The sequence below is a fragment of the Lissotriton helveticus genome, chromosome 8, assembly GCF_964261635.1.
Source record: "Lissotriton helveticus chromosome 8, aLisHel1.1, whole genome shotgun sequence".
Taxonomy (NCBI): Eukaryota; Metazoa; Chordata; class Amphibia; order Caudata; family Salamandridae; genus Lissotriton; species Lissotriton helveticus.
Window position 1 is genome coordinate 354298383 of NC_136069.1, and position 23394 is coordinate 354321776.

Consider the following 23394-nt stretch of genomic DNA (forward strand, 5'->3'; position numbering starts at 1 on the left):
TTTGATCCAGCCATATGCAAATCTGTCTTGACCCTGCTCCTCATGAGAACAGTCCAGCCCGAATTGTCAAGCCGGGTCCTCCCTGGACCGCAAACAAGCATCCTGGGACTAGTTTTGGGGTATCACCCCTTATCAGCTTGAATCCAGTAGCACAGCAAGCAAGGGACCAACCTCTGGGCAAACCCATCCCACTTAGACGAAAAATGCTGTGCCAACAGATGATGGACGGAATGCTGAAGAAATTAAACATTTACCCCCCCCAGTCAATAGATCGGAGTTAAATTCATCATTCTCTTATTCACTACGTAACCTCAGTTTGGATGTTGTGCAAAAAACGATGGATTTAGGCCCATATCTCTGTACCGGAGTGAATGTTTGACATTGTTTCAGCATTCCGCCAATCAATTGTTCTTTTTGCATTTGTCGGCTTATGTGGGAAAGGTATGCCCAGATGTGGGTCCTGTGCTCGCCATGCCTCTGGAGTCAAAATAGCCTGGCTGATGAGTAGTGATACGCTGAAACCGGACCCAGGATGTTTGTTTCCAGTCTAGGTAGGACCTGGCCTGGCAGTGCGGGCTGGACTGTTCCCATGTGGAACAGGGTCAAGACTGATTTGCATATAGAATGGATCTAAAGTGGAATGGTATGGTGTGCAAAAAGACAATGGATTTAGGCCCTGATCTCTGTACTGTGGAAGGATGCTCAACATTGTTTCAGCGTTCTGTCCATGAATTGTTCTTTTTCCTCTCTTTAGAAAGGGCAACATTTCAGATCCGGCCTCCTATTATCTCTTCGCACTCTTCGATATTGGCTATAAAGCTTTGTTTGAGATTAAGCACATAATTGCTTTTTTCAAACAAGTTTCAGACCCAGCTGTAGTACAGTTGATAATTATATGGCTCTTTCATATCTGGCTCATCAGGCGGCCTTCTTTTTTATTGTTTCATCAAATTCCTGCCACATTGTCTAGAAAGTTTTGTGGAAAACCTGTCATATAGGGAACCCCCAGCTCCTTTGTTGAGGCCATAATCTCTTTCTACTCATACACCTGTGTGAGAATCAAAGTTGGTAAGAGTTTTAATGTTCTAAATCCAGCAGAGGTACATTATTACTTAGGGCCAGAACAATTCAACCAAGACTCATAAACCAATGGCTGCAAACCCTACAGTATGCTGATGACATTGTTATTCTTGATCAAACTGCTTCTCCAACGAGTAGCTCGAGAGCCACTAGTAACTTTCCAGCTACCTGAAAGTAGCTCTCTTGTGTGCAGCCAAGTCTACTAAATTGGAACCATTTGTGTGGTTGAAGTATTATATGTATGACTAAACTGTACAATGCAAGACGAAAATGTGTGCCTTTTTGGAAGTCATAAACTGATGTTAGGAGAAAAATGGCTGAATTTTGAAAATATATTTTAATCTGCTTTTTGAGTGATAAATCATGTGAGGGGAATTATTACTAACATTCTTACTTTTACGCAAGGGGCACTGCAGCTGTGGTTGGCATGCATTACTGACATAGAAGCATTCCAAATTGACAGAACCTTTTTTCATTACTTCTGGCAACCCTTCCCACTGCACTGAAATGATGACGACTCATAGTCTTGCGTACGGTGACCACTGATGTAATCTTGTCTTATGTGGTTACTATTATGTGGTTACTATTAAATCTAGATGATGTTAGTAGCTCGTGATGAGTTTTGTTGAACATATGTAGCTCTTCTTACACAAAAGGTTGGAGACCCCAAACTGTTATTGGTCTGCAGAGACCTTTAAATAATCCACATGCTTACAACCTTGGAAACAAAAAGGAAGTAAACCAGAATAAATCAATAAATCAAAGGTTATGATCTTTGGAAGGCATACAGAAATAAATCTAAAAAAACACAAACAAAAAAAAGAGCTGTATTGGTCCATCTTCCTAGGAAAATATGTCTCACCTATAATAATCTGGGAATATAGTTTTGGAAATCTTTTAAACGCTGTTCATCCCCATAAGCCTGATAACAGCAAATGTCAACTCCCTTAGTTCCCTTTTCCATAAAAATGTTGATTTGATAATGATCAGCATTGTTTTACTATGAACGTTACCTCTTTACAACTCAATCGAACGTCTCCATAAAAGGCATTTTTATAACTCAAAATATCCCTTTGGTGCTCCCCCCCAAAGAGTGGTGCTTAAGCAAGTTTATTGAACACCACCTGCTAACACTGCCCTTACAAGAGGCGGAGGCCTCGGAAGAGAGGAACAGCCCCTGGTGCAGGTGCATTTGATGGCTAGGCAGCCGTCTGGTGATAAAAAAAACACGAGGACTTCCGCCTCTAGCTTCCTTGGCCGGCCCCATATCTGTGAAATCTGACTCTACCAGTCAACGGCGGCTGAAGGGAAGGGCCCAGTGTGCACTCATTTTCCAGGCAGCTCAACCTATTTCGGCACTGCTTATGTTTTCCTTCCTCGGGAGTGGCTCCAGAGGGCGTGAATATGAGTAATCCCCTCGCAATCCGTGTACTTTGAGTAACCCAGCGTTTCGGAAAGCGAGTGCAACTAATTGAAAAGTGAACTGAACAAAGACGCCGCAAACCAGGGAGGCACCGACATCGCTTGAATTTTTGTTCATATCTGCCCGTCCTGGTCCCGGGGCTGTCGCGGCTTCCGTCCCTCGGCTCGGCGGCCGGGCTGAATGTCTGCTGCGGACGGGGCTGGGATGGCCAGGCCGCCGCTGCGGAGCTTCGTCTCCGTCGGCTCCGGGGACTTGCGCACGCTCACCACCTGCAACTGCGAGCTGGCCCTGCTGCCCCTCAAGCAGCTGCTCGCCATGCAGCCCGAGTACCTGCAGCTGCGGCCCGAGGAGCAGCCGGACAGCCTGGTGAGCTGCCACCTCGGCTGCGGGGGCTACAACCTGTTCTCCAACGGAAGCTTCCGCATGGAGGGCCACGAGTTCCGGGTCACCAACTACATCAGCAGGTGGGTCACTGTAGCGCGTCTCTATTCGGGGACGCGCCAGCCACTATGACGTAATGTTCTTCCTTGCGCCCGATGGAATGTTTCCAGTTACCGTCAGTGCTCCCCTTTAAATGCAAAGGGAGCGCACCAGCACTTATGGGCACGAATGCAATATGTATAAGAAGTGATTGCTGACATTTATCAACAAGTACTGAATGATTGTGAGTATCGGTACGTATAGGGTTCCATTTGAGCACCGATTTTGTTTAGACCTTTACAAAGAAGTGAGCGAAGTGTTGTGGTGGCCACAAAGATGGTCTAATTTGGACTGCAAGTGTTATTTATTGCAGTTCTTTGGAAAGCCAAGAAGTGATGTGAAAAGCATGTTCGTGAGCCGTGTAGTAATGACGATGCTCGTGTATGTATTCCACATAGGTTTATTAGGAACAACATCGGAAAGGTCTTCATGCAGAGACCGCTTCTGATTAACTGTCCTAACTACATTCTGACTGAGACACGAATACAGAATAAAGAATATAGAATACATTACCTAATACATTCTAAGAACATCACTACACACACCCCTTCTTTAATATCAAAGAAAAACTACTACTACATCATCCTCATTCTTAAAACAAGAAGATCTCAATCCCTTCTGAAAAGAAGAAATAAAAAATAAAATAAAAAATAAATAAAAATAATAATAAAAAAATATATATTAAACATAAGTGGTACAAACCTAATCATTACGGTTCTTTGGTTTGACAATTTTCCTACCAAAACCACTATATTTATCATTTTGTTTATTTGATAAATCAGACATTATATTACCATCTCTAGAATCAAGAAAATTAGATCCAATTTTAGTAGGAAAAGGTGTTTCATTCATAGATGAAGATACTACATTTTCGTTGTCATCATTGTCACGATCAACTGTGATCCACCAATACTTATCCATGTTGGAACTTTCTTTACTACTAGCTTCTTGTTATCTATGAACAAACTTATTTGCTAAAGCTAGTTTGCTCATATGATAAATCGAACCATTCTCAAGTTGGACAGTATTGCTAAATACTTTAACTATTTTTTGTGGTTCACTAAATCTACTTTCACCTTTAGTGATTTTTCTACTAGATTTCACGCTCACCCATTGGCCAACACGGATGTTTGTGTCTTTGACACCGTTTGTTGTCAAAATAAAATTTGTTTTTTATTTGAGATTTAGATATGCATTCCTTAACATCACTGATATCCCAATCACACTTCCCTCCCTTATTCATCCAACCAGGATTAATAAAGGAATGAGGAATTCTACCTCTCATGATGGTAAAAGGTTTGTTGCCAATGGAATCATTTTGAGTAGTTCTATCGCTCCATAACATTTTCATTAATTCAGTTTTCAAGTCTTTTTTATTATTCACAGCTAACTGAATGACACCTTTGATTACTCTATTCATCCTCTCAACAACCGCATTACCCCAAGGATGATATAAAGCAGTGAATCGTTGTTCCATTCCAGCATACTCCATGAACTTTTTCATCTCCCACGATTTTAAATTGAACACCATTATCAGTGAGCAATATTCTTGGAAAACCTTCTCTTAAAAATATATTTTCCAAAAAATGGACAACCGAACCAGTGTCAATCTTGGAAACAATTTCCAATTCCAGCCATTTTGAAAATAAATCCATCAAAACAATTATGAATTTTTGTGTACCATCATTCCAAGAAATGGGTCCCATTAAGTCAAGAGCTACTTCCTCCCATGGTAAATTCGGACACTTTAAAGGACACAATGGAAGATTCAACGTTTTCTGAGATTTATCCGCTGAAATACAATTATCACAAGATCTAACAAAACGTTCCGTTTCTATGTCAATCTTAGGCCACCAATACAAAGATTTGATACTTTTTTTTTGTACGTGAAATACCTGGATGACCATCATGACAAAGAGAAATTATTCTGTTTCTTAATACAGAAGGTGGAATAATTTTGTCACCTCTTACTAAAAATTTTCATTCAACACCAAGTTCATTTCTCACTTCCCAATAAGCTTTAAGTTCACCTAGAAGGTCCTGTTTATTACATCCTTCCCAACCATGTTCTACAAATTCATTCACTTTCTCTAATATAGGATCGCTAATTTGTGCATCAATCCATTCTTTTTCTTGTAAACCAGGGCTATTTTCATCACAAAAAATTCCTGCAACACATACATCATTCTAGGGACTGGAATCAATTTCTGTAAGGGGTAAAGACAACCTACTCAAAAAATCCGCAGTAACATTTATTCTACCAGGAACATACTCCACTTTGTAAATAAAATCTTGAAGTCTCATAGAGAGTCTCGAAATTCTGGCTGATGCTCTTGATAATCCTTCAGTAGTCAATACTTTTGTCAAAGGTTTATGATCTGTTCTAACTGTAAACTCTTTGCCCCAAATACATTTCCGAAAGTGCTCTAAACACATGCCAGAGTTTCCATTTCTATAACTTAATACTTTTCTTTAGTTGGGGTTAGGGATCTAGAAGCAAATACTATTACAACTTCAGAATTTTTCTCACTGCTTTGGGTTAATACTGCCCCCAAACCCTTGCCACTAGCATCTGTAGTTACATAAGTTGGAGAAGAAGGATTAAACCCTTATAAAGTAGGAGCTTTCACAATGGCAGATTCGATGTTTAAAAAAGAAGACTAAGCAAATGTGAGGATGTCGAGTGCACTCCTTCCCTTCATCGATAAGTCTATGTTTTCTTTAAATGCCAGATGTGCGTGCATAACAGCGCTGTGGTCGCCCCAACATAGCATTATCATCGAAAATTAGAACAAGGGGGTAACACTTGTACCCCTTGCTGCTGCACTGCGACAATTAGGAAACTTTCCTCTGACAATGAACCATATTTCACCAAGTAAACCAAAGTAATCCATTGTAATCCGATTGAAATTTGTGAGACTGATACTCCATGTACTCCATTCTTTTTTTAAATCACTTCAGAGACAGTCAGATAGAGGTGGAATATTTTATTCCACATTTTCAAATGCCATATGCTGCCAATTCTTAAACATTGAAACGTGCTTTCAACCTTCCTTAAGCCAGTACAGTAAATAAACCCAATGCATTTCGAACATTTTGTTCTTCTTCAGGGGTACTGCAAATAAATTAAAAAGAACTGCATCAACAGTTATACCAAAGCACAAGACATTTCATTTCTAAAAAACAGTAACATTGGCTACAGTTTTACCCAGGTCTGCCACTGGATATGTTTACACCCTCCCCTCTTGAAAACCTGTGTTGCTAAAAATGTAATTAAAAAAGAAATACCAAAGATTTCCTCACCCAAACTCCCTTGTGGTATTATAAAACCATCTAAAACAGTATGCATTTACCTAGTGAAACCGGCAACTCAAAATCTGCGTGTCTTCCCTAGATTGCAAAAATACCATCAGTTTTCCTCCTTCCACAACCCTTGCTTAAATTCTGTTTACACACGTTTTCCTCATTGGACCTTAATTAGACCAAGTCCCGGTACCCTACTGTGTCCTTTGGTGCTCGTGAACTAAACTAAAGGCTGCCCAACCCATAATGCATTAGCCTAAGAATCAAAACAACATGTCAGGAATTAAAACAAATCCGAACCGATCATCCTAAACCATGAATTATTTACGAACATAATTAATAGAAAAAAGACTCTTACTGTGATGTGCTGACAAAAGATTTCATGATGTAATGAGCAGCCCTCTAAGTGTCGAGTTTACTTCCATACAAATGAAATGCTGCTTGAAGTGATTTAAAAAAGAATGGTGTACATGGAGTATCAGTTTCACAAATTTCAATCGGATTACAATGGATTACTTTGGTTTACTTGGTGAAATATGGTTCATTGTCAGAGGAAAGTTTCCTCATTTTCGCAGTGCAGCAGCAAGGGGTACAAGTGTTACCCCCTTGTTTTAATTTTCTATGATAATGCTGTGTTGGGGCGACCACAGCGCTGTTATGCACGCACATCTGGCATCCGCTTCAGTGCTTGCATGCAGGAGCTTGCCTCCTGGATGTCCAACAACTGCCTGAAGCTGAATGGTGGCAAGACTGAGGTGCTCGTGGTGGGGGGGAGCCCGTCTGTGTGGTCCTCGGCGTGGTGGCCATCATGCCTAGGAATGACTCCTACACCATGTCAGCAAGCTAAAAACCTGGGTGTGTTGATCGATTCTGACCTGACATTCACACCACAGATAGGTCGTGTGGTTGGGGTATGTTTTGGCGTCCTTAAAGGTCTGCGTAAGATCTTGGACCTTCTTCCAACTGATGCTAGACGGACGCTGGTGCATGCCCTTGTTACCTCGCGACTAGACTATGGCAACTTGTTATACCTAGGTGCCACTGTCGGGAGTTTGGATCGCCTACAGGTGCTACAGAATGCCGCAGCTCGGCTAGTGTTGAGGCTCCCCAGAAGAGCAGCCTCGAAGGCAGCCTTGGAGCCTCTCCACTGGCTTCCAGTGAGGGAAAGGATTGTGTTTAAAGCTCTATGCACCTGTCACCGCATTATTGGGGGCAAGGCGCCTACGCCCCTACAGAGCCTAGTTGCACTCTACAGACCCAAGCGGACGCTTAGATCCTCTGGAACTGGCCTGGTAATGATTCCTAAAATTAACAAGGCTCGCATGGGGGGCAGATCCTTCAGGCTTCTAGCAGCCAAGAGTTGGAATAAACTCCAGCTAGAGCTTTGTCTAGAACCCCCAGAGGTTAGGTTCAGAGGAAATCTTAAAACGCACCTGTTCCGACAATATTTTTGTACCTGAGTCTAGGGGGGGCACTCGTCACTGACACTCACCATAGCGCGGGGACACGCCGGTGTGCGTAACCAGGCGCTTTATAAGCTTTCATATTATTATTATTATTATTATCATTATTATTATTATTATTATTTAAAGAAAACATGGACTTATCGATGAAGGGAAGGAGTGCACTCGACATCCTCACATTTGCTTAGCAATCATAAACATCCCAAAACGCGAATTGCACCCCAGAAATGATTAAATACTGAATCAAGTGAGCTACAAGTCAAATATCACTCTGGAGACAGGATAACATTGAGGACCTTAAGATCACCAGTTATAAAACATCAAGCTTGAACTGCATCTGTTTAATTTTTATGGAAGTAAACTCAACACTTAGAGGGCTGCTCATTACATCATGAAATCTTTTCTGTTGAAAATCATCGATTCGTGATATCACTCTTTAATGTTTATTTCTGTATACTTTGTCAGCACATCACAGCAAGAGTCTTTTTTCTATTAATTATGTTCGTAAATAATTCATGGTTTAGGATGATCGGTTCGGATTTGTTTTAATTCCTGACACGTTGTTTTGATTCTTAGGCTAATGCATTATGGGTTGGGCAGCCTTTAGTTTAGTTCACGAGCACCAAAGGACACAGCAGGGTACCGGGACTTGGTCTAATTAAGGTCCAATGAGGAAAACGTGTGTAAATAGAATGTAAGCAAGGGTTGTGGAAGGAGGAAAACTGATGGTATTTTTGCAAACTAGGGAAGACACGCAGATTTTGAGTTGCCGGTTTCACGAGGTAAATGCATGCTGTTTTAGATGGTTTTATAATACCACAAGGGAGTTTGGGTGAGGAAATCTTTGTTATTTATTTTTTAATTATATTTTTAGCAACACAGGTTTTCAAGAGAAGAGGGAGTAAACATATCCAGTTGCAGACCTGGGTAAAACTGTAGCCAACGTTACTGTTTTTTAGAAATGAAATGTCTTGTGCTTTGGTATAACTGTTGATGCAGTTCTTTTTAATTTATCTGCAGTACCCCTGAAGAAGAACAAATGTTCGAAATGCATTGGGTTTATTTACTGTACTGGCTTAAGGAAGGTTGAAAGCACGTGTCAATGTTTAAGCTTTTGGCAGCATCTGGCATTTGAAAATGCGGAATAAAATATTCCACCTCAACCTGACTGTCTCTGAAGTGATTTAAAAAAGAATGTAGTACATGGAGTATCAGTTTCACAAATTTCAATTGGATTACAATGGATTACTTTGGTTTACTTGGTGAAATATGGTTCATTGTCAGAGGAAAGTTTTCTCATTTTCGCAGTGCAGCAGCAAGGGTTACAAGTGTTACCCCCTTGTTCTAATTTTTTAAAAAGAAGACTGACATTTATCAGACCATTCAAATTTGCATTTGTTCTTAAGCAAAGCACGCATTTCATGTGTTTTATCTGCAAATTTTTTCCACAAACTTGGAGTAATACTCCGCTAAACCTAAAAAGGAGCGAAGTTCATCTTTGTTTGATGGTGGTGGAGCTTCTGAGATAGCCTAAACCAGTTTATCTTTGGGTTTTATACCATCACGGCAAATTACATGACCAAGATATGTTACACTAGATTCTGCAAATTTACATTTGCTAATTTCTCCAGTTAAGCCTTTTTCATCAAGAATACGCAAAACATTCCTAAGGACATCATCATGGGGCTTTTTTGACGTACCCATTATTAATATGTCATCTTGAAAAAAAATTACATCGCAAATGTGACCTAGCAACTGGGACATGAGCCTTTGAAAAACAGCTGCCGCCGATGCCAACCCAAAAGGCATGCAGCAGAATTGGAAACAACCGAAAGGGGTACAAAATGCAGTTAAATGTTTGCAATTTGGGTGAAGTGTTATCTGATGGTACGCAGATGACAGATCGAGTGTCGAAAACCATTTTGCGTCCCTAGTCAAAGATAACATTTCATCGATGCGTGGCAAGGGAAACTGATCCACCACAATGTTATTGTTTAAACCTCTAAGATCAACACACAACCGAACCTCGCCATTGGCTCGTCTCGCGACGACCAATGGAGATATCCATTCGGATGATTCTATGGGTTCTATAATGTGAGCCTCCAAGAGTTTATCTAGTTCTTGTTTAACTTCATCACGAACAATGAAAGGAATGTTTCTAATCTTGTGGATTTTTGGAACAGCATCTTTTTTTAATTTAATGGAATGTGAAAAACCCTTCAATTTCCCAATCCTATTACTAAAGACATTTGGAAATTCATCCAATACCCACTTTTTTGTATCTTCAGAGTCACAAGCTACCAACACTTGTTCAGGGCTATTAGGATTCAATATAATGTCTAGTTTGTGTTGGTCTTTCCATCCAAGGACAGATGGTCCATCCTGTGCAACGTACAACTTGCACAGAGCAGACCTCCCCTTGAATCTGAAAATTAATTCTCTGAACCCAATGATATCAATTTTGTCACCTGTGTAACTCTCTGAATTGATATCTGGAGCTTCTAGATGATGACCAATCGTAGAACAAAAATGATCAGCCCAAACGTTTTTTGCGACAATAGTGTAAGGCGACCCTGAATCAGCTGCAACCTGTAATGAAACACCACCATCATGCAGAGACCGCTTCTGATTAACTGTCCTAACTACATTCTAACTGAGACATGAATACAGAATAAAGAATATAAAATACATTACCTAATACATTCTAAGAACATCACTACAAGCCGCCGCGTCGGTCACTAAATTGCTAAAGTGCATCTCAGAGCACTGTTAAATAATGAGATGTGTAAATATTGAGCTGGGTACGGAGCCTTCAAGTTACTGATTTATACAATATCGTTTATTTCTCGTGATAGCGTTTTCTGTCATCCAGGCTACAAGACATATGATCATTTATTCAGCTTTATGCCCCTTGCTGGGTTATCAGATAACTGACATATCATATGTCCAGCCAGGGCTTAAAGTAGGCCGGGTCCTGCCGGTGCTCAGCACCCACAGTTCTAAAAAGCAGGTGCAAAGAGGGGTTCCTACCGGGCTCTCCAATTTTGGCCTCACCCTCAAGGTTCTCAATACAAAAAGCTGTCAGTGCCCCTCTGAAGGTCTGCCCGCTGCCTCCCGGTATCAGTATGAAAATATAAAACAGGCAACACTCAAAATACGTGCTGATATAGTGAAGGGATGTTTATTTCGGTTGCAACAACTAGGAACTCATTTGTGTACATAGTGAAATGACTGGGAAATAAATCTGAATGTAGAACGCCTTAGTATAATTATACTAAATTCAATGACATAAAAAATGAGTTTTTTTTACAAAGTCGCAACAATAGTTACTTCAACTAGAAAGAAAATGCCCTACAAAATAGTTTTTGCTGGTGGAAATGCTGAAACTAACATTGAAGTGGCCAGAGAAGGGAAGGAAGCAAGGCTTTGTGCATGCCAGCGTGGTACAATAAACAAAAATAATGACCAATAACAGACTGAGAAATATATGTGAATATTTGTGACAATCAATATGGAAAATGCATGAAAATTATAATGTCCATTTTATTTAGGTAAGGCAAAATACATTGTGTTCATGATGATTTAAAAAAGAAGCATATCGGCAGGACCTGGGTAACCGGCGTTTTCCCGGTGGGCAAGAAGGGTAGGGGCCGTTTTTGGACTGGTGGGTGCCGGTTTTGCAGCAGTGCTGCAATATTGCCCTTCTGTAACAAATGCGCAGCAGTGTTTCCCACCAGCAAACCCCTGCCCTGCCCCCCGCCCCTCCCCCAATACCCCACCCGGTCGGACTTAATTTCCAGGGCTGGTTTGTATTCCCAGTCGGGCCCTGCATATAGGTAAATAAATAATATGCCATCACAAGGCAACTTTTCATGGCGCTCCTCCAAGCTGTAGTTCTGTACAATTGCCTGATGTACTATGGCGTGGTATTAATTTATTTTGGACATTTAAAAGACACAGATCTTGTTGCCAGGGGCCACTTTAGAGAGTGAGCATTTTAATGGTACTTGTATTCTATATCTAGATGCAATGACAGAAACAGGAAAATACCAGTCGGCACCACACTATGCTAAGCACAGATTTTTAGCTTACATGTTTTTAAGCCATGCCCTTAATTACATCGGCCACACCCTTTTGAGAGAACCCCCAGTTTTTTCATCACACATAAAGCCCTGTGTCCAGTGCTGTAATTTCTTTGAACACATTAGGGCATTTTGGGAGTCTTAGTTTTTTCAGTTCAATTGGATCAAGTGGGTAACACACCTGAAAACAATAATTTGCAAAAGCAGTCTCCAGAACTACAGAAGTTGTGTCCTGGTGACATGGAGCCATCTGTTAACCGAAGAACCAAGTCATTTAATGTAGTTTTCTGTGATTCAATCCTCGATTCAAAACATAAAGTGAAGTCATTTTTAATGATGCACGCTAGCGTTTTCAAAACCCCAAAATACATAGCTAAGTACACGTCACAAAGGAAGGCAAACATCAAGAGTTCTGGGGTCATCCTACCAACCAGATTAAAGTGGGGCACTTAATCCAGCATTGAAATCCCAATGTGGTACTGATGTCAGTGCATGATATAATACTTCTGATTTTGGCATTTAAGAATAAGGCTTGGATAACCATGGGCGTAGGAACTGTGATGTGCGACGCGCGCGTATCTTATTAGCGCCGCGGCCGCAATGATCAAAGGACACGGCTTGTGTGGTTTACCGCATGGTCCCGACTGTCCGAGCCGGGCCACGCCCCTTTATTTTATAGCCGGCGCGTGATGACACGCGCCAGCGCTAGCTCAAGACCTCTGAGCGTGGGTAGACTGCACCGCTACCCGCCCGGAGGACACTACATTCCTTCCAACCTTTATTAAGCAAAAAAATAAAACATCGAATACGTAAATCTGTTACCGGTTACTATGAGATTCCAGTCCTTTGTTCATCACAACATGAACCCTGCTAGGTGGGAGGATGGAGCCGGATTGCTTCTCAGGCCATATCTGAAATGTTCTCCCCATGAGGATGGCAATGATGGGGTCATCTCCTGCGAGACCCCACCCTCTGAAGATTGAGCTGGGGAACTTGGCAGGGCTCTGTCTGGCGTTCCAGACAGCAAAGTGGTTCCGTGGTCAGACATGTCCAGATTTTCCGCGGGGATCATCCCTTGGTCACCATCTGGTCTTTCCTTCTCTGGCGGTTGACGTGGCCTGGCGTCCAGGTTGTCTGATAGCGGCTGGTCCGGAGTTCCGGCGTGTACCCTTTTGAAAAAAGAGATGTTGCGTGTGATTTCCTCGGTTCCTCTTCTGGCTGTTATCATGGTGCCGGTTTGGGTGGATGACTGTCCCTGGCTGATGTTCGAACGGAAGCCGGAACTTGCTCCCGGGGTACCTGTCCTTGACGTAGTCTGTCTGTCCCCTACTTGAATGACCGACATTCCGGCTCGTCGGTCGTCGCTGGCTTGGTCATTGGAACTGGTCCTGTTGGCTAGGACCCTTCCGGCGTCAATCTGAGATGGGGTCCAGCTTGGATGATGCAGGATGGTGTCTCGCACTACTCGGCCCATGCTTGCCGGCCCCGGAGCTGGCTCGGTCGGGAGATGGGGCATCAGATGGTACTCTCTCAGAAAACTGTATATGGCTCTCTCGAGTGGTGATCCATCCACATGCGCGATGTGTATTACTTTGTTGAGAGTGCGCATGAACCTCTCTACTTTCCCGTTTGCTTGGGGCCAGCACGGGGTCACTTTCCAGTGTTGAATTCCCCAGGCCTTGAGATAGTCTGCAAATTCTTGTCCATGGAAAGGTGGGCCGTTGTCTGTTTTCACCACTTCGAATATTCCATGGGTTGCAACGGTTTTCTAGAGTTTTGTAATCACTTCCATGGCTGTCTGACTCCCTACAATCTTGACCTCGGGGTATTTCGTGTAGTCATCGATGACCACCAGGGCATAGCGTCCATCTGGGAGGTGTCCGAAGTCAACATTCACGCATTCCCATGGCCGTTGGGGGTTTTCTTCAGTGATGACGGTTTGAGGGCGATCTGGTTGGCCTGATGCTTGGCACCATGAGCACGTTCTGACTGTTTGTTCAACCAGTGGGTCCTTCCCCAGGAACCACACCTTGGCCATCAGCCGACTCTTTGTTTTTACCTTGCCCTGATGTCCCCTGTGTGCAAGGTCCACAGCTTGTTGAGCAAGGCTTGATGGGATCACCAGTCGGGGGACTCTGAGTAGACAACCGCTGCTGTCGACCGAAAGTTCATCCTTGACTCGCACAATTGACTCCAGGACGGTCTTTGCTTGCGGCGTCCGTCTAGTCGGGGTGGGCTGAATGGGGCGCCAGTCATTCCATTGGACCGCTATTATGTCCAGCTGCAGGCATTCATCAATCCGGGTGGCTTCTACAATGGTTTGAAGACTCATGGGAAGTGGTTGGGCTCTTTCCGATACGAGCCAAACATATTCCTCAGTGTCTTCTGCATCCTCTTCTTCCGCTTTGGTGGCGGCTCTAGGATGTCTCGAAAGGTAGTCCGCCGGATTGGATGAGCCTGGCTTGTATTCTACCCGATAGTCATACCCCTGCAGCTGAAGTATACATTTTTCAATCATCTGGGGAGGCTTGGATGCTGACCCTTGAAACAGGGGGATGAGGGGTTTATGGTCGGTGGACACTGTGAATGGATGGTCGAACACATAGACGTGGAAGTGCCGACAGGCCCAGTGGATGGCGATCGCTTCTCTTTCTATTTGCGTTATCTCTGTTCCGTGTCTGTCAGGGAGCGGCTCGCATATGCGATCAGGGTCCATTCTCCATTTCCTTATTAACTGCGTGATCAAGGCTCCTAGCCTATATGGGCTGGCGTCAACAGTGACGTTGGTGGATCGGGCCGGGTCAAAGTATGACAGTGTTTTGTCTGCCGACAGGGCTGCTTTGGTGTCCTTGAAGGCTTGTTCCTGTTCGGGGCCCCACTGCCATGTGGTGGTGGATTTCGTCAGTTCCCTGAGGGGCTTTTTGAGGTTGGATAAGTCTGGGACAAACCGCCCACAGAAGTTCACCATCCCTAGGAAGCTCCTTATTTCCGAGATGTTCGAGGGTGCTGGGGCTTCCTGGACGTTCCACTCCTTTGTCGGAGAACGTGTAGCCAAAGAAGCTGATCTTGTTCTTTAAGAACTGGTACTTTTCTTTGTGTAGGGTCAGTCCGGACTCTTTGGTCCTCTGGAGAACCACGGGAAGTCTACGGTGGTGATCTTCCATCGTCGATGCGTATATTAGTAGATCATCGCTTACGTTCAAGAACCCTGGGAGCCCACTGAGGACTTCACGGATGGTGTTTTGGAACACCTCCGTGGCACTCGAGATCCCGAAGTTGAGGCGTCAGTATCTCCTGAGACCGACGTGCGTGGAGAAGGTGGTGATGTATCCAGAGTCCGGGTGTAGTGGCAGTTGGTGCTAGCCGGACCGTAGGTCCATCTTCGAAAAACCACTTTGCGTCGTTCATTTCTCCCAGGATGTCGTCGATGGTGGGGGTTAGGTGACGTTCCCTTTTCACCGCGGCGTTTGGGAGGCGCATGTCAACGCAGATGCGGACCTGACCTGGCTGTTTTGGTTTCCGTGCCACTACGATCGGAGACAACCATGGGGTGGGTCCACTGACCTTCTCGATAATCCCGTGCTTCTCCAGTGCTTCTAGCCCTTCAACGACCTTCTTCCGCAAATGGAATGCAATGCACCTGTGCCTCCGCGCCACTGGTTGGACTGATGGGTCAATGTGGAGAGAGACTTCTTTCCCTCGCATCCAATGCCTTTGAAGACATCTTTGAACTCCTCCATGATGGCCTCCAGTTCCTCTGGTACCGCCTTGGCGAATGATATTAGCTTCAGCTCTTCTGCTGATTGTCCGCATATCAGCATTCCGCTTCCTTCCTTGGTCACGTACACTGTGGTGGGGATCTTGAGGTCTTGGTGTCGCAGCTCAGTCTTGAAACATCCCAGGAGCGGGATGGGGGTCTTCTGTCCGTATCCAAATACCCTGATCCTTGCTTCACGTAACGGCGGGCGTGGACTTAGTTGATTGTACACATTGGCAGCCTTTAGTTCTATCGAGGCCCCAGTGTCTATGGTGGCTCTAACGTCCTGGTGGTGGATCTTGATTCTGCACCTTGGAAGTCTTCGTCTCTACTCTCTTCCTTCGCGGTTGGTCTACTGCGCATACATAGTGGACTGGGTAGTCTCCCACGCCATTGTCCATTTCCTCACTGTCGTGTGCTTCAGCCACTGTCTGCTGCTTCATTCCGTGATTTTGCAGACCGGCATACCGCCGCGAAGTGGTTCATCCATCGCAAGCACTGCACTTCTTCCCTCTCGCTGGGCAGTCTTGCATGCGATGGGGCATGCCTCCGCAGTAGCTGCATTCCTTTTTCTTGTCTTGCTGCCTTTTCCCTGAGTTTTGGCGAGCTTTGGGCCTCACCACGTTCGCCTTTTCCACTGCGTTGACTTGTTCCGTCTTGATGGGTCGGTGGAGGGCTACCTCCATGTGGAATGCTCTGGCTTGCAACAGTTCATTTGACCGGCCCATGGTGAGGATGTCCGCTAAAGACTTGCCGTCTTCCTGAAGGATGTTCACTCTGAGTTTAGACGAGTAGCACCCTTGTAATATCTGACCTCTGATTTCATCCTGTTCATCTCGAAATCCATACGTGCTGGTAGTTCTTTCAATCCCCCGTGGAATGCGTCTAACGACTCCTCCGCCTCTTGTTTGGCCTGGCGAAAGATGAATCTTTTGTAGTCCCTGTTCGCCATCGGCTCAAACTGCGCATTTAGGGCGTTGAGCAGTGTCACATACGTTTTTGGTGTGGCCTCCAATAGGGTTTTGTAGATGCGGTGGATGTCTTTGCCTCCTAGATGAATGAGTAGGGCTGTGCGCCTGTCCCGGGCTATGCCCGCCCCTTCAAAGTAAATTTGGAGACGGTCAGTCCAGTCCCTCCAATGGACGGCAAGGGATGAGGGGGCGCCATCGACCACAAAGGGCTCAATGGCGAGATTGACGCCATCTTGGCGCAGATGCAGTCACCCCTCGCGGCACGTGCACTGCCTACCTCAGTCAGGTTCCTCCTCTGTGGCCTGTGGGTGCTAGGCCTCACTGTGGTGTCCTCCCCTTCCATTCTGCTGGGGCATACACATGCGTGGGCTCTGGCAGGATGTGCAAAGATAGCCCCCCGTCCTTACTGACACTCTCAGGGGCTGCAGGGCCCTCACTGGATGCAGCAGACGTGTCAGGGGCACACCACAGGCCTGCACAGGGCAATCGGCTCCTCTGTGGTTCCAGGGCCTGGATCACAGCTCTCAACCACTCCAGAGATCAAAGCCCACTGATTACTGCACTTCGGCTCTCTTCCGCCTCGTCGCCAGTGTGATGTGCGACGCACGCATATCTAATTAGTGCTGCGGCCGGAATAAACAAAGGACACGGCTTGTGTGGTTTACTGCATGGTCCCGACTGTCCGAGCCGGGCCATGCCCCTTTATTTTATAGCCGGCGCGTGACGACACGCGCCAGGGCTAGCGTAAGACTTCCGAGCGCGGGTAGACTGCACCGCTACCCGGCTGGAGGACACTACAGGAACCAAGGACTGGGTAGTTCAGGGGCAGTATATAGTCACCCCAGATTTTAGAGTGGAGGGGGCGTATTGGACAATACCCCCCCTCAGATTTTAGAGTGGAGTGGTGTTTGAAGATTAAACATTGGAAGAATGGGATTCTCTGCTGCAACGCATTCCTTTCCTTGAAGGGCGGTAATCTTTGTTTTCTTTATTTGTCAATTACATATTTGCGCCCATTAAGGTTTTGAGCCTTTCCTAAATCGCTCTGTTCGATAAGTCAGGTGCTTTCCCTTACATTTAAGAAACGTGTGAAGCACACCTTTAAATCTTATGACTATCAGCATATTAATGTTTGTGTATGTAGTGTGTCTGTATAGTGTCAGTTTGATGTAAGGTGTGATAAGATTTTGTTATTGAATGCCAAGTACTAAGGCTAATCCGTGAAAGAACTGAACACAAACCATTGAAGGATGTGTCTACAATGGCTGGAATGCACAATTTACAGTAAGGAAACCTGGGCTCAAACCACAGCTTCCCCACTTGCCTACACTTTGTGTTCCACTGCCACTACTTTGTTTCACTATATATCATTTCTTTAATCAACCAATTCCGGAGCACATTGAAGCGTTTCCGTTCAGAATCTGCTTTACACAAAAACCTCGCTTATATATGGTTAGCAAAAATAATCTTGCTTCAGTTTTAATAAAATATACGCTATAAAAATAGACAACATGACTAGGTGACAGGTCTAGGGTAACTTGTGGCAATCTCATCATGGAATAGAGGTATTCGTGAATGTTTCATGTTTAAATATTTTTTAAACTTTTAATACATACATAGGATTGTATTTTAACATTGTTTCCGTTGGTATGTTTGCAATATTTTTTGGCTATAAAGGGAACCCAGAGTCATTGAAGTTCTGTAAAGAATTTTAAAAATAGGTGTTGCACAGCTCCTGTTAATTTCTGGACATTCTTGCAATGGTGCAAAATGAAAACAAGAATTGGCAATGAAAATAGGTCTGACTTTTGCAAACTGGTCAACTGCGATGGTGAATAATTTTTTATTTTGTATTGGAAGAATACTTTACAAAAAGGAAAGAAAATGTGGCCTCCTGACCATGGCTGCTTTATGCTTGTATTCAATATTTTAAATAAAAAAAAATGCATTGATGCGGCCTTTTTACTTATGATTTTTTTTATAGATAATCCTTTCAGTGGTGCAATGCAATTTATTGTTATTTGTGAAGGAGGAAAGAATTAACCACCATATAATCAATATCCAAATGGAAGGCTGCTGCAACGTTGCAGTGTCACCTACCTACTTTGTAACTTTGAAAATGGGGCAAAAAAATTATAAATCATCATCTAACTAGATACCTTAAGTGCAGGCCATTTAAATAGCCACTATTTTAAATTAGTATAAAATTCTAAATTTAAAATGCACACTAGTAACCAGGTTTATCATTGAAGAGAAAATTGCTATTTTTAGATGGATGTGAACAATGTGCCACTTAGAGTGAAAGGAGCCAATGTGTAAAGTAAGCTGATCATTACTCCTAGCTGTTTGCTGTGGTGGCTGGAAGCAAAGTATGGATGGCAATTTAACCGACCAGTGGCTGAAACCCACTGACATAAAACCTCTCTTTATTGGGGCGTGGCCAAGCGAGATGGCCGTGTAGTCGCTCCTCCTGGAGCTCCTGCCAGCCATTTCATTAATCCTGCTTGATCGTGCGGCATCTGAGGCTCTGGATGCTGGAAAGGGAAACTTGCTTGTAACCCGGAACGGACAGGGCCCAAATTCAGCCATTGGAATCTGAGCTATGGATCAGCGACAGCAAGGCCTGGAAAATACACGCCGCTGTGGGCCCAGTGATCCTGAGCGTACTGGGGCTGGGCAAGCCATCTGAGCGAGACTATCTATGGTGGCAGCACGGATGTACAGGGGGGACGCATAGGAGTAAGAAGCTGACCGCTGCGAGGACCTCCAGCGGGGTGCTGAAGGGCAGTGACCCGCAATGAGCGTACCTGCTGGCGACCGGGTCGGTGGCGCGACCGATGTGAGTTCGGTCTGGCTCCTGGGCCTCAAGCTGCGGACCGGAGAGTGAGAGCGGCCTGCCGGTGGTGACTGACAGGTAGACCAGTGCCTTTGTGGGCTTGGAGGCGGGTCCAGGGGTAAACGCTGGCGTGCACCGTGGCAGTAGGCTGTACCTCCCCTGTGGCACGGTGTGGAGGAGGCCATTGGAGTGCGAGCTGTGTTGCAGGCCTCCCACTCGTGGCATTGCGACTGGCCCAGGCAGGGCCTACAAGAAGGCAAAGTGAGATCCAGGCTCTGAAGGGGTAGATCATCCAGCTGTGAGGACGGTGGCCAGGACTGTGAGCCTGGTCAACCCCAATAGCTAAGTGGGAGGACAGTGTAGACCCGATGCGCGGCAAGGGTGGGCCTGGGAGCCTTGTAGTATGGAATCCTGTGAATGGCCTGCTGCTTGGGGATCCTGGGCAGGCCCAGCTGGAAATCGAAACCAGCCCTGGCAAACAGCGAGGCCCGCCCGGGAGGGGAGGGGATGGACAGCACCACTCCCACCTCACCTCTGCCGCTTTTGTTACAGGGGGGCAATATTGCAGCTGTGCAGCAAAACAGGCACCTGGTAACAAAAACGGCCCCCAGGGGTCCAAAACCGGCTCCACCCTGGCGGCCCACCGGGAAACACCTGGTGCGCGCTATGGCCAGTCCGGTTCTGACCCTGGATTAAGAGCTCTGGCACCGGAGGGTGATTGCTGACAGTGAGTGCCTCGGGTGCTGGACCGTGGGGGTGCATCTAATCATAACATAGGAGATTGAGGACTGATATTGAGGTGTGGTGCTGAAAGTGGAGTGGGAAACCAGACTGTGAGGCAGAGTGATCATGTCCGTCTGCGTGGACCCTCAATCAACATATAGCCTTGACCTGCAGAGCACCATGCCAATGGAGAAAAACTCTAAACCTGCACAGGTCAATAAGATAATGAACTACACTCAAGCGTTGCACCCAGAGGAGGTGGCTGATGGTCCAGGCTACCAATAGGGAGATGGGGCGACACATGACCCTGCTCCAACCCTGGCAGACTTGATGGCTGAAATTAAGGGCTCACAGGAGGAAACTATGTTGAAAATATACTCCGTAGCACTAGAAGTCACCCTCCTGATCTTCGTAAAGTGGTTTAGAGGGCTACCACTGCGGAGGAGAATGTAATGGAATTACAACAAGAAATAGGGTGCTGAAGGAGATGGTATTGACTCTGTGATGAGTGACATAGGACCTGTAAGAACAGCTTGAGTACTCATAGGGTAGGTCACGCAAGAACAACTTCCGGTTTATTGGGTTACCGGAGAAGGTGGAAGAGCAATATATGGAACTCTTTCTAGAAGACTTGTTCCTTAGTACACTGTGACATAATGACTCTCAGAATTCTTTATTATTTTTTTATTTTTTTTTTTAAAAACCTTTATTTGAGTAAGCAAAAAAGTACAAGGATGGGCCTACAACCACACGGGCCGGCCGCTAAAGAGGAGTAGACACATACAATATACGCCCGGAGAGGTAAGAGTCAATCAACAACGCAATACTCATCACTATGTACAGGACAAAAAACAGATTTTATTTATATGAAAGAACAAACACACACAAAAAAGGCGAAAGTGTATTACTGAAAGTCAGCTCAATGGACGAAAGGGGGGGGGACAGCAACAGAAGTACAGTAGCAAAACTCTAAGCACTAAGGAGCTCGGGGGGGGCGGGGGGAGGGACACAGAAGTCAGTACAAAAAGGGGGGGGGGGGGAGGGCCGGAGACACCAGCGCAACCCCTATATGAAAGGTTCCAAGAACGCTTGCCTAAGGAGTCAGGGCAAGCTCGATAGTGCCCACAAGGGGAGGAGTACAAATGTCGCCACGGTAGTCGTTCCATTGACCCCACACCTTCACCCATGCCCCGGGTCTGCCCCTGGCCACATAGACAGTTTTCTCACGGAACATGGACCAATCCATGTTATCCTCCCATTTCGAGAGGTCAGGGGGCCTGGAGGCCCCCCAGAGTTGTGCAATATCTCGCTTCGCAACCATATAGCCCAGGGTGGCCCATCTAGTCTGTGCCACCGAGTAGTCCGTGGGCTCCCAAACATTCAAAAGGCATCGACGAGGTTCCGGACGCAAGGACACCCCTGTCACCACAGCCATCACTTCAAGCACGGCCGCCCAATAAGCAGCCACCATCGGGCACTCCCAAAGAATATGCAGGAAAGTAGCACGCAAACCACACCCACGCTTACACAATCCATCGGAGGAAAAGCCCATCACCACCAGTCGCGGACCCGTCACTTACACCCGATGAAGGATCTTCAATTGGACCAGACGGAGACGAGCCGGAATAGCCACCTCCTTCGGGGAGGAGAGGGCTGATTGCCAATCCTCATCATCAAGTTCTAACCCATCTCCCATCCACGATTCCCGAAGTCGGGCCAATAAGTCAGTCCGATTGTTAATCAACTTTTTATAGATCAGGGAGATAGTGCTATCAGGAAGATGTTCATCAAGGATACGGTCCTCAAGGGGGGAAGAGTCAGGCGGAACCTCACCAGGAGCAAATACCGAAGCCAGGGCGTGCCTGAGCTGTAAATAACGAAAGAATTCCCGACCACTCAGGCCATAGGCAGCCTGGAGGGCCTGAAACGAACGCACAGAACCCTTAGAGTACACATCCCCCACCTTAGAAATCCCAATCATGTCCCAACGGTCGAAACCCTTGGAAGACCAAAGACCGCCCAGACGTTCCGAAGCATAAAGCGGCGTCGCCAACGTCAAGCGATCCTCCCAGCCCAAGCTCACATTCGCGGCACGCCACACCGTCAAAGCAGTCAATGTAGGTCCCACAAGATGGCGCCCAGCGGAGCGAGAATAAAGCACCCTGTTAAAGTCACCTCCCGGAAGCTGAAGTTTATCCATTTCAAACGCCGGATTACGACCTGGCGAAAACATAGCGTGATTGATAGCGGACAGATGGGAAGCCCAGTAATATCTCTTAATGTCGGGGAGCGCCATGCCCCCATCATACCAAGGGATGGAAAGTTTCGCGAGAGCAATGCGCGGACGCCCATCCCAAATAAGCTGCCTCTGAAGGCTCCCAATGTCCCGAAAATAGGACTTAGGGATAGGATCATAATAATTCTGGAGAGCATAGAGAAACCGCGGCAATGACATCATCTTAAACAGGGCCGCCCGACCCAGGGGAGACAGGGGAAGTTTGCGCCAACGGGCAACGTCCAAACGTAGCCTAAGCAACGGGGGAAGGAGATTACGATCAAAACGAAGGGACGAGTCCAAGGTAACAAAAACCCCCAAGTATTTGAAGCCATCCCTGGCCACCTGAAGAGGAAGTCTGCTCGGCAACGGAGGCAAGACACCAGATAAAACATACACACAGGATTTAGACCAATTGATGACGAGGCCTGAGTTAGCGCCAAAGGACACAAGAACGTCAAATAAAACAGTCAAAGACTTGCGAGGGGAAGTAAGGTACAAGAGGATGTCATCCGCATAAAGCGAGACGCGGTCTTCGAAGTCCGGGGCCCAGCGAATCCCTTTAAGGGACGGTTCCCACCGGAGCCAGGCCGCTAATGGTTCAAGAGCGAGCGCAAACAACAGCGGGGACAGGGGGCAACCCTGACGGGTACCCCTGCCCAAGGTGAAGGGAGCCGACACTCTACCGTTTACCACAACTTGTGCCAGAGGTTCCGCGTACAACAACTGAATCCAGCTAATAAACTCGCACCCGAATCCGAATTTCTCAAGAGTCGCCCATAGATAGGGCCACTCCACAGTATCAAAGGCCATAGAGGCATCCAGGGACGCCAAAATGGCCGGTTCAGTCAGAAGCCCCGCCCTCGCCAGCACGCCGGGAAGGCGCCGCAAATTCAAAGCAGTGTTGCGATGCGGGATAAAGCCAGACTGATCCGGATGGACCAAATCCCCGAGAACCGAAAGGAGACGGGTCGCCAAAAGTTTAGCCAAAACCTTGGGTT

At 45.8% G+C, this 23394-nt stretch overlaps 1 protein-coding gene across 1 annotated transcript in view; it reads left to right on the plus strand.

Moving 5' to 3' along the window:
- Positions 1 to 2335: 2335 nt before the first annotated feature.
- MEDAG (mesenteric estrogen dependent adipogenesis) overlaps positions 2336 to 23394 on the plus strand; it is a 101925-nt gene continuing 80866 nt past the window's right edge. Inside the window, exon 1 of the mRNA XM_078657143.1 lies at positions 2336 to 2967. Coding sequence (XP_078513269.1) covers positions 2684 to 2967 — 284 coding nt within the window. The 5' untranslated portion in view covers positions 2336 to 2683. The remainder of the gene's footprint in view (positions 2968 to 23394) is intronic.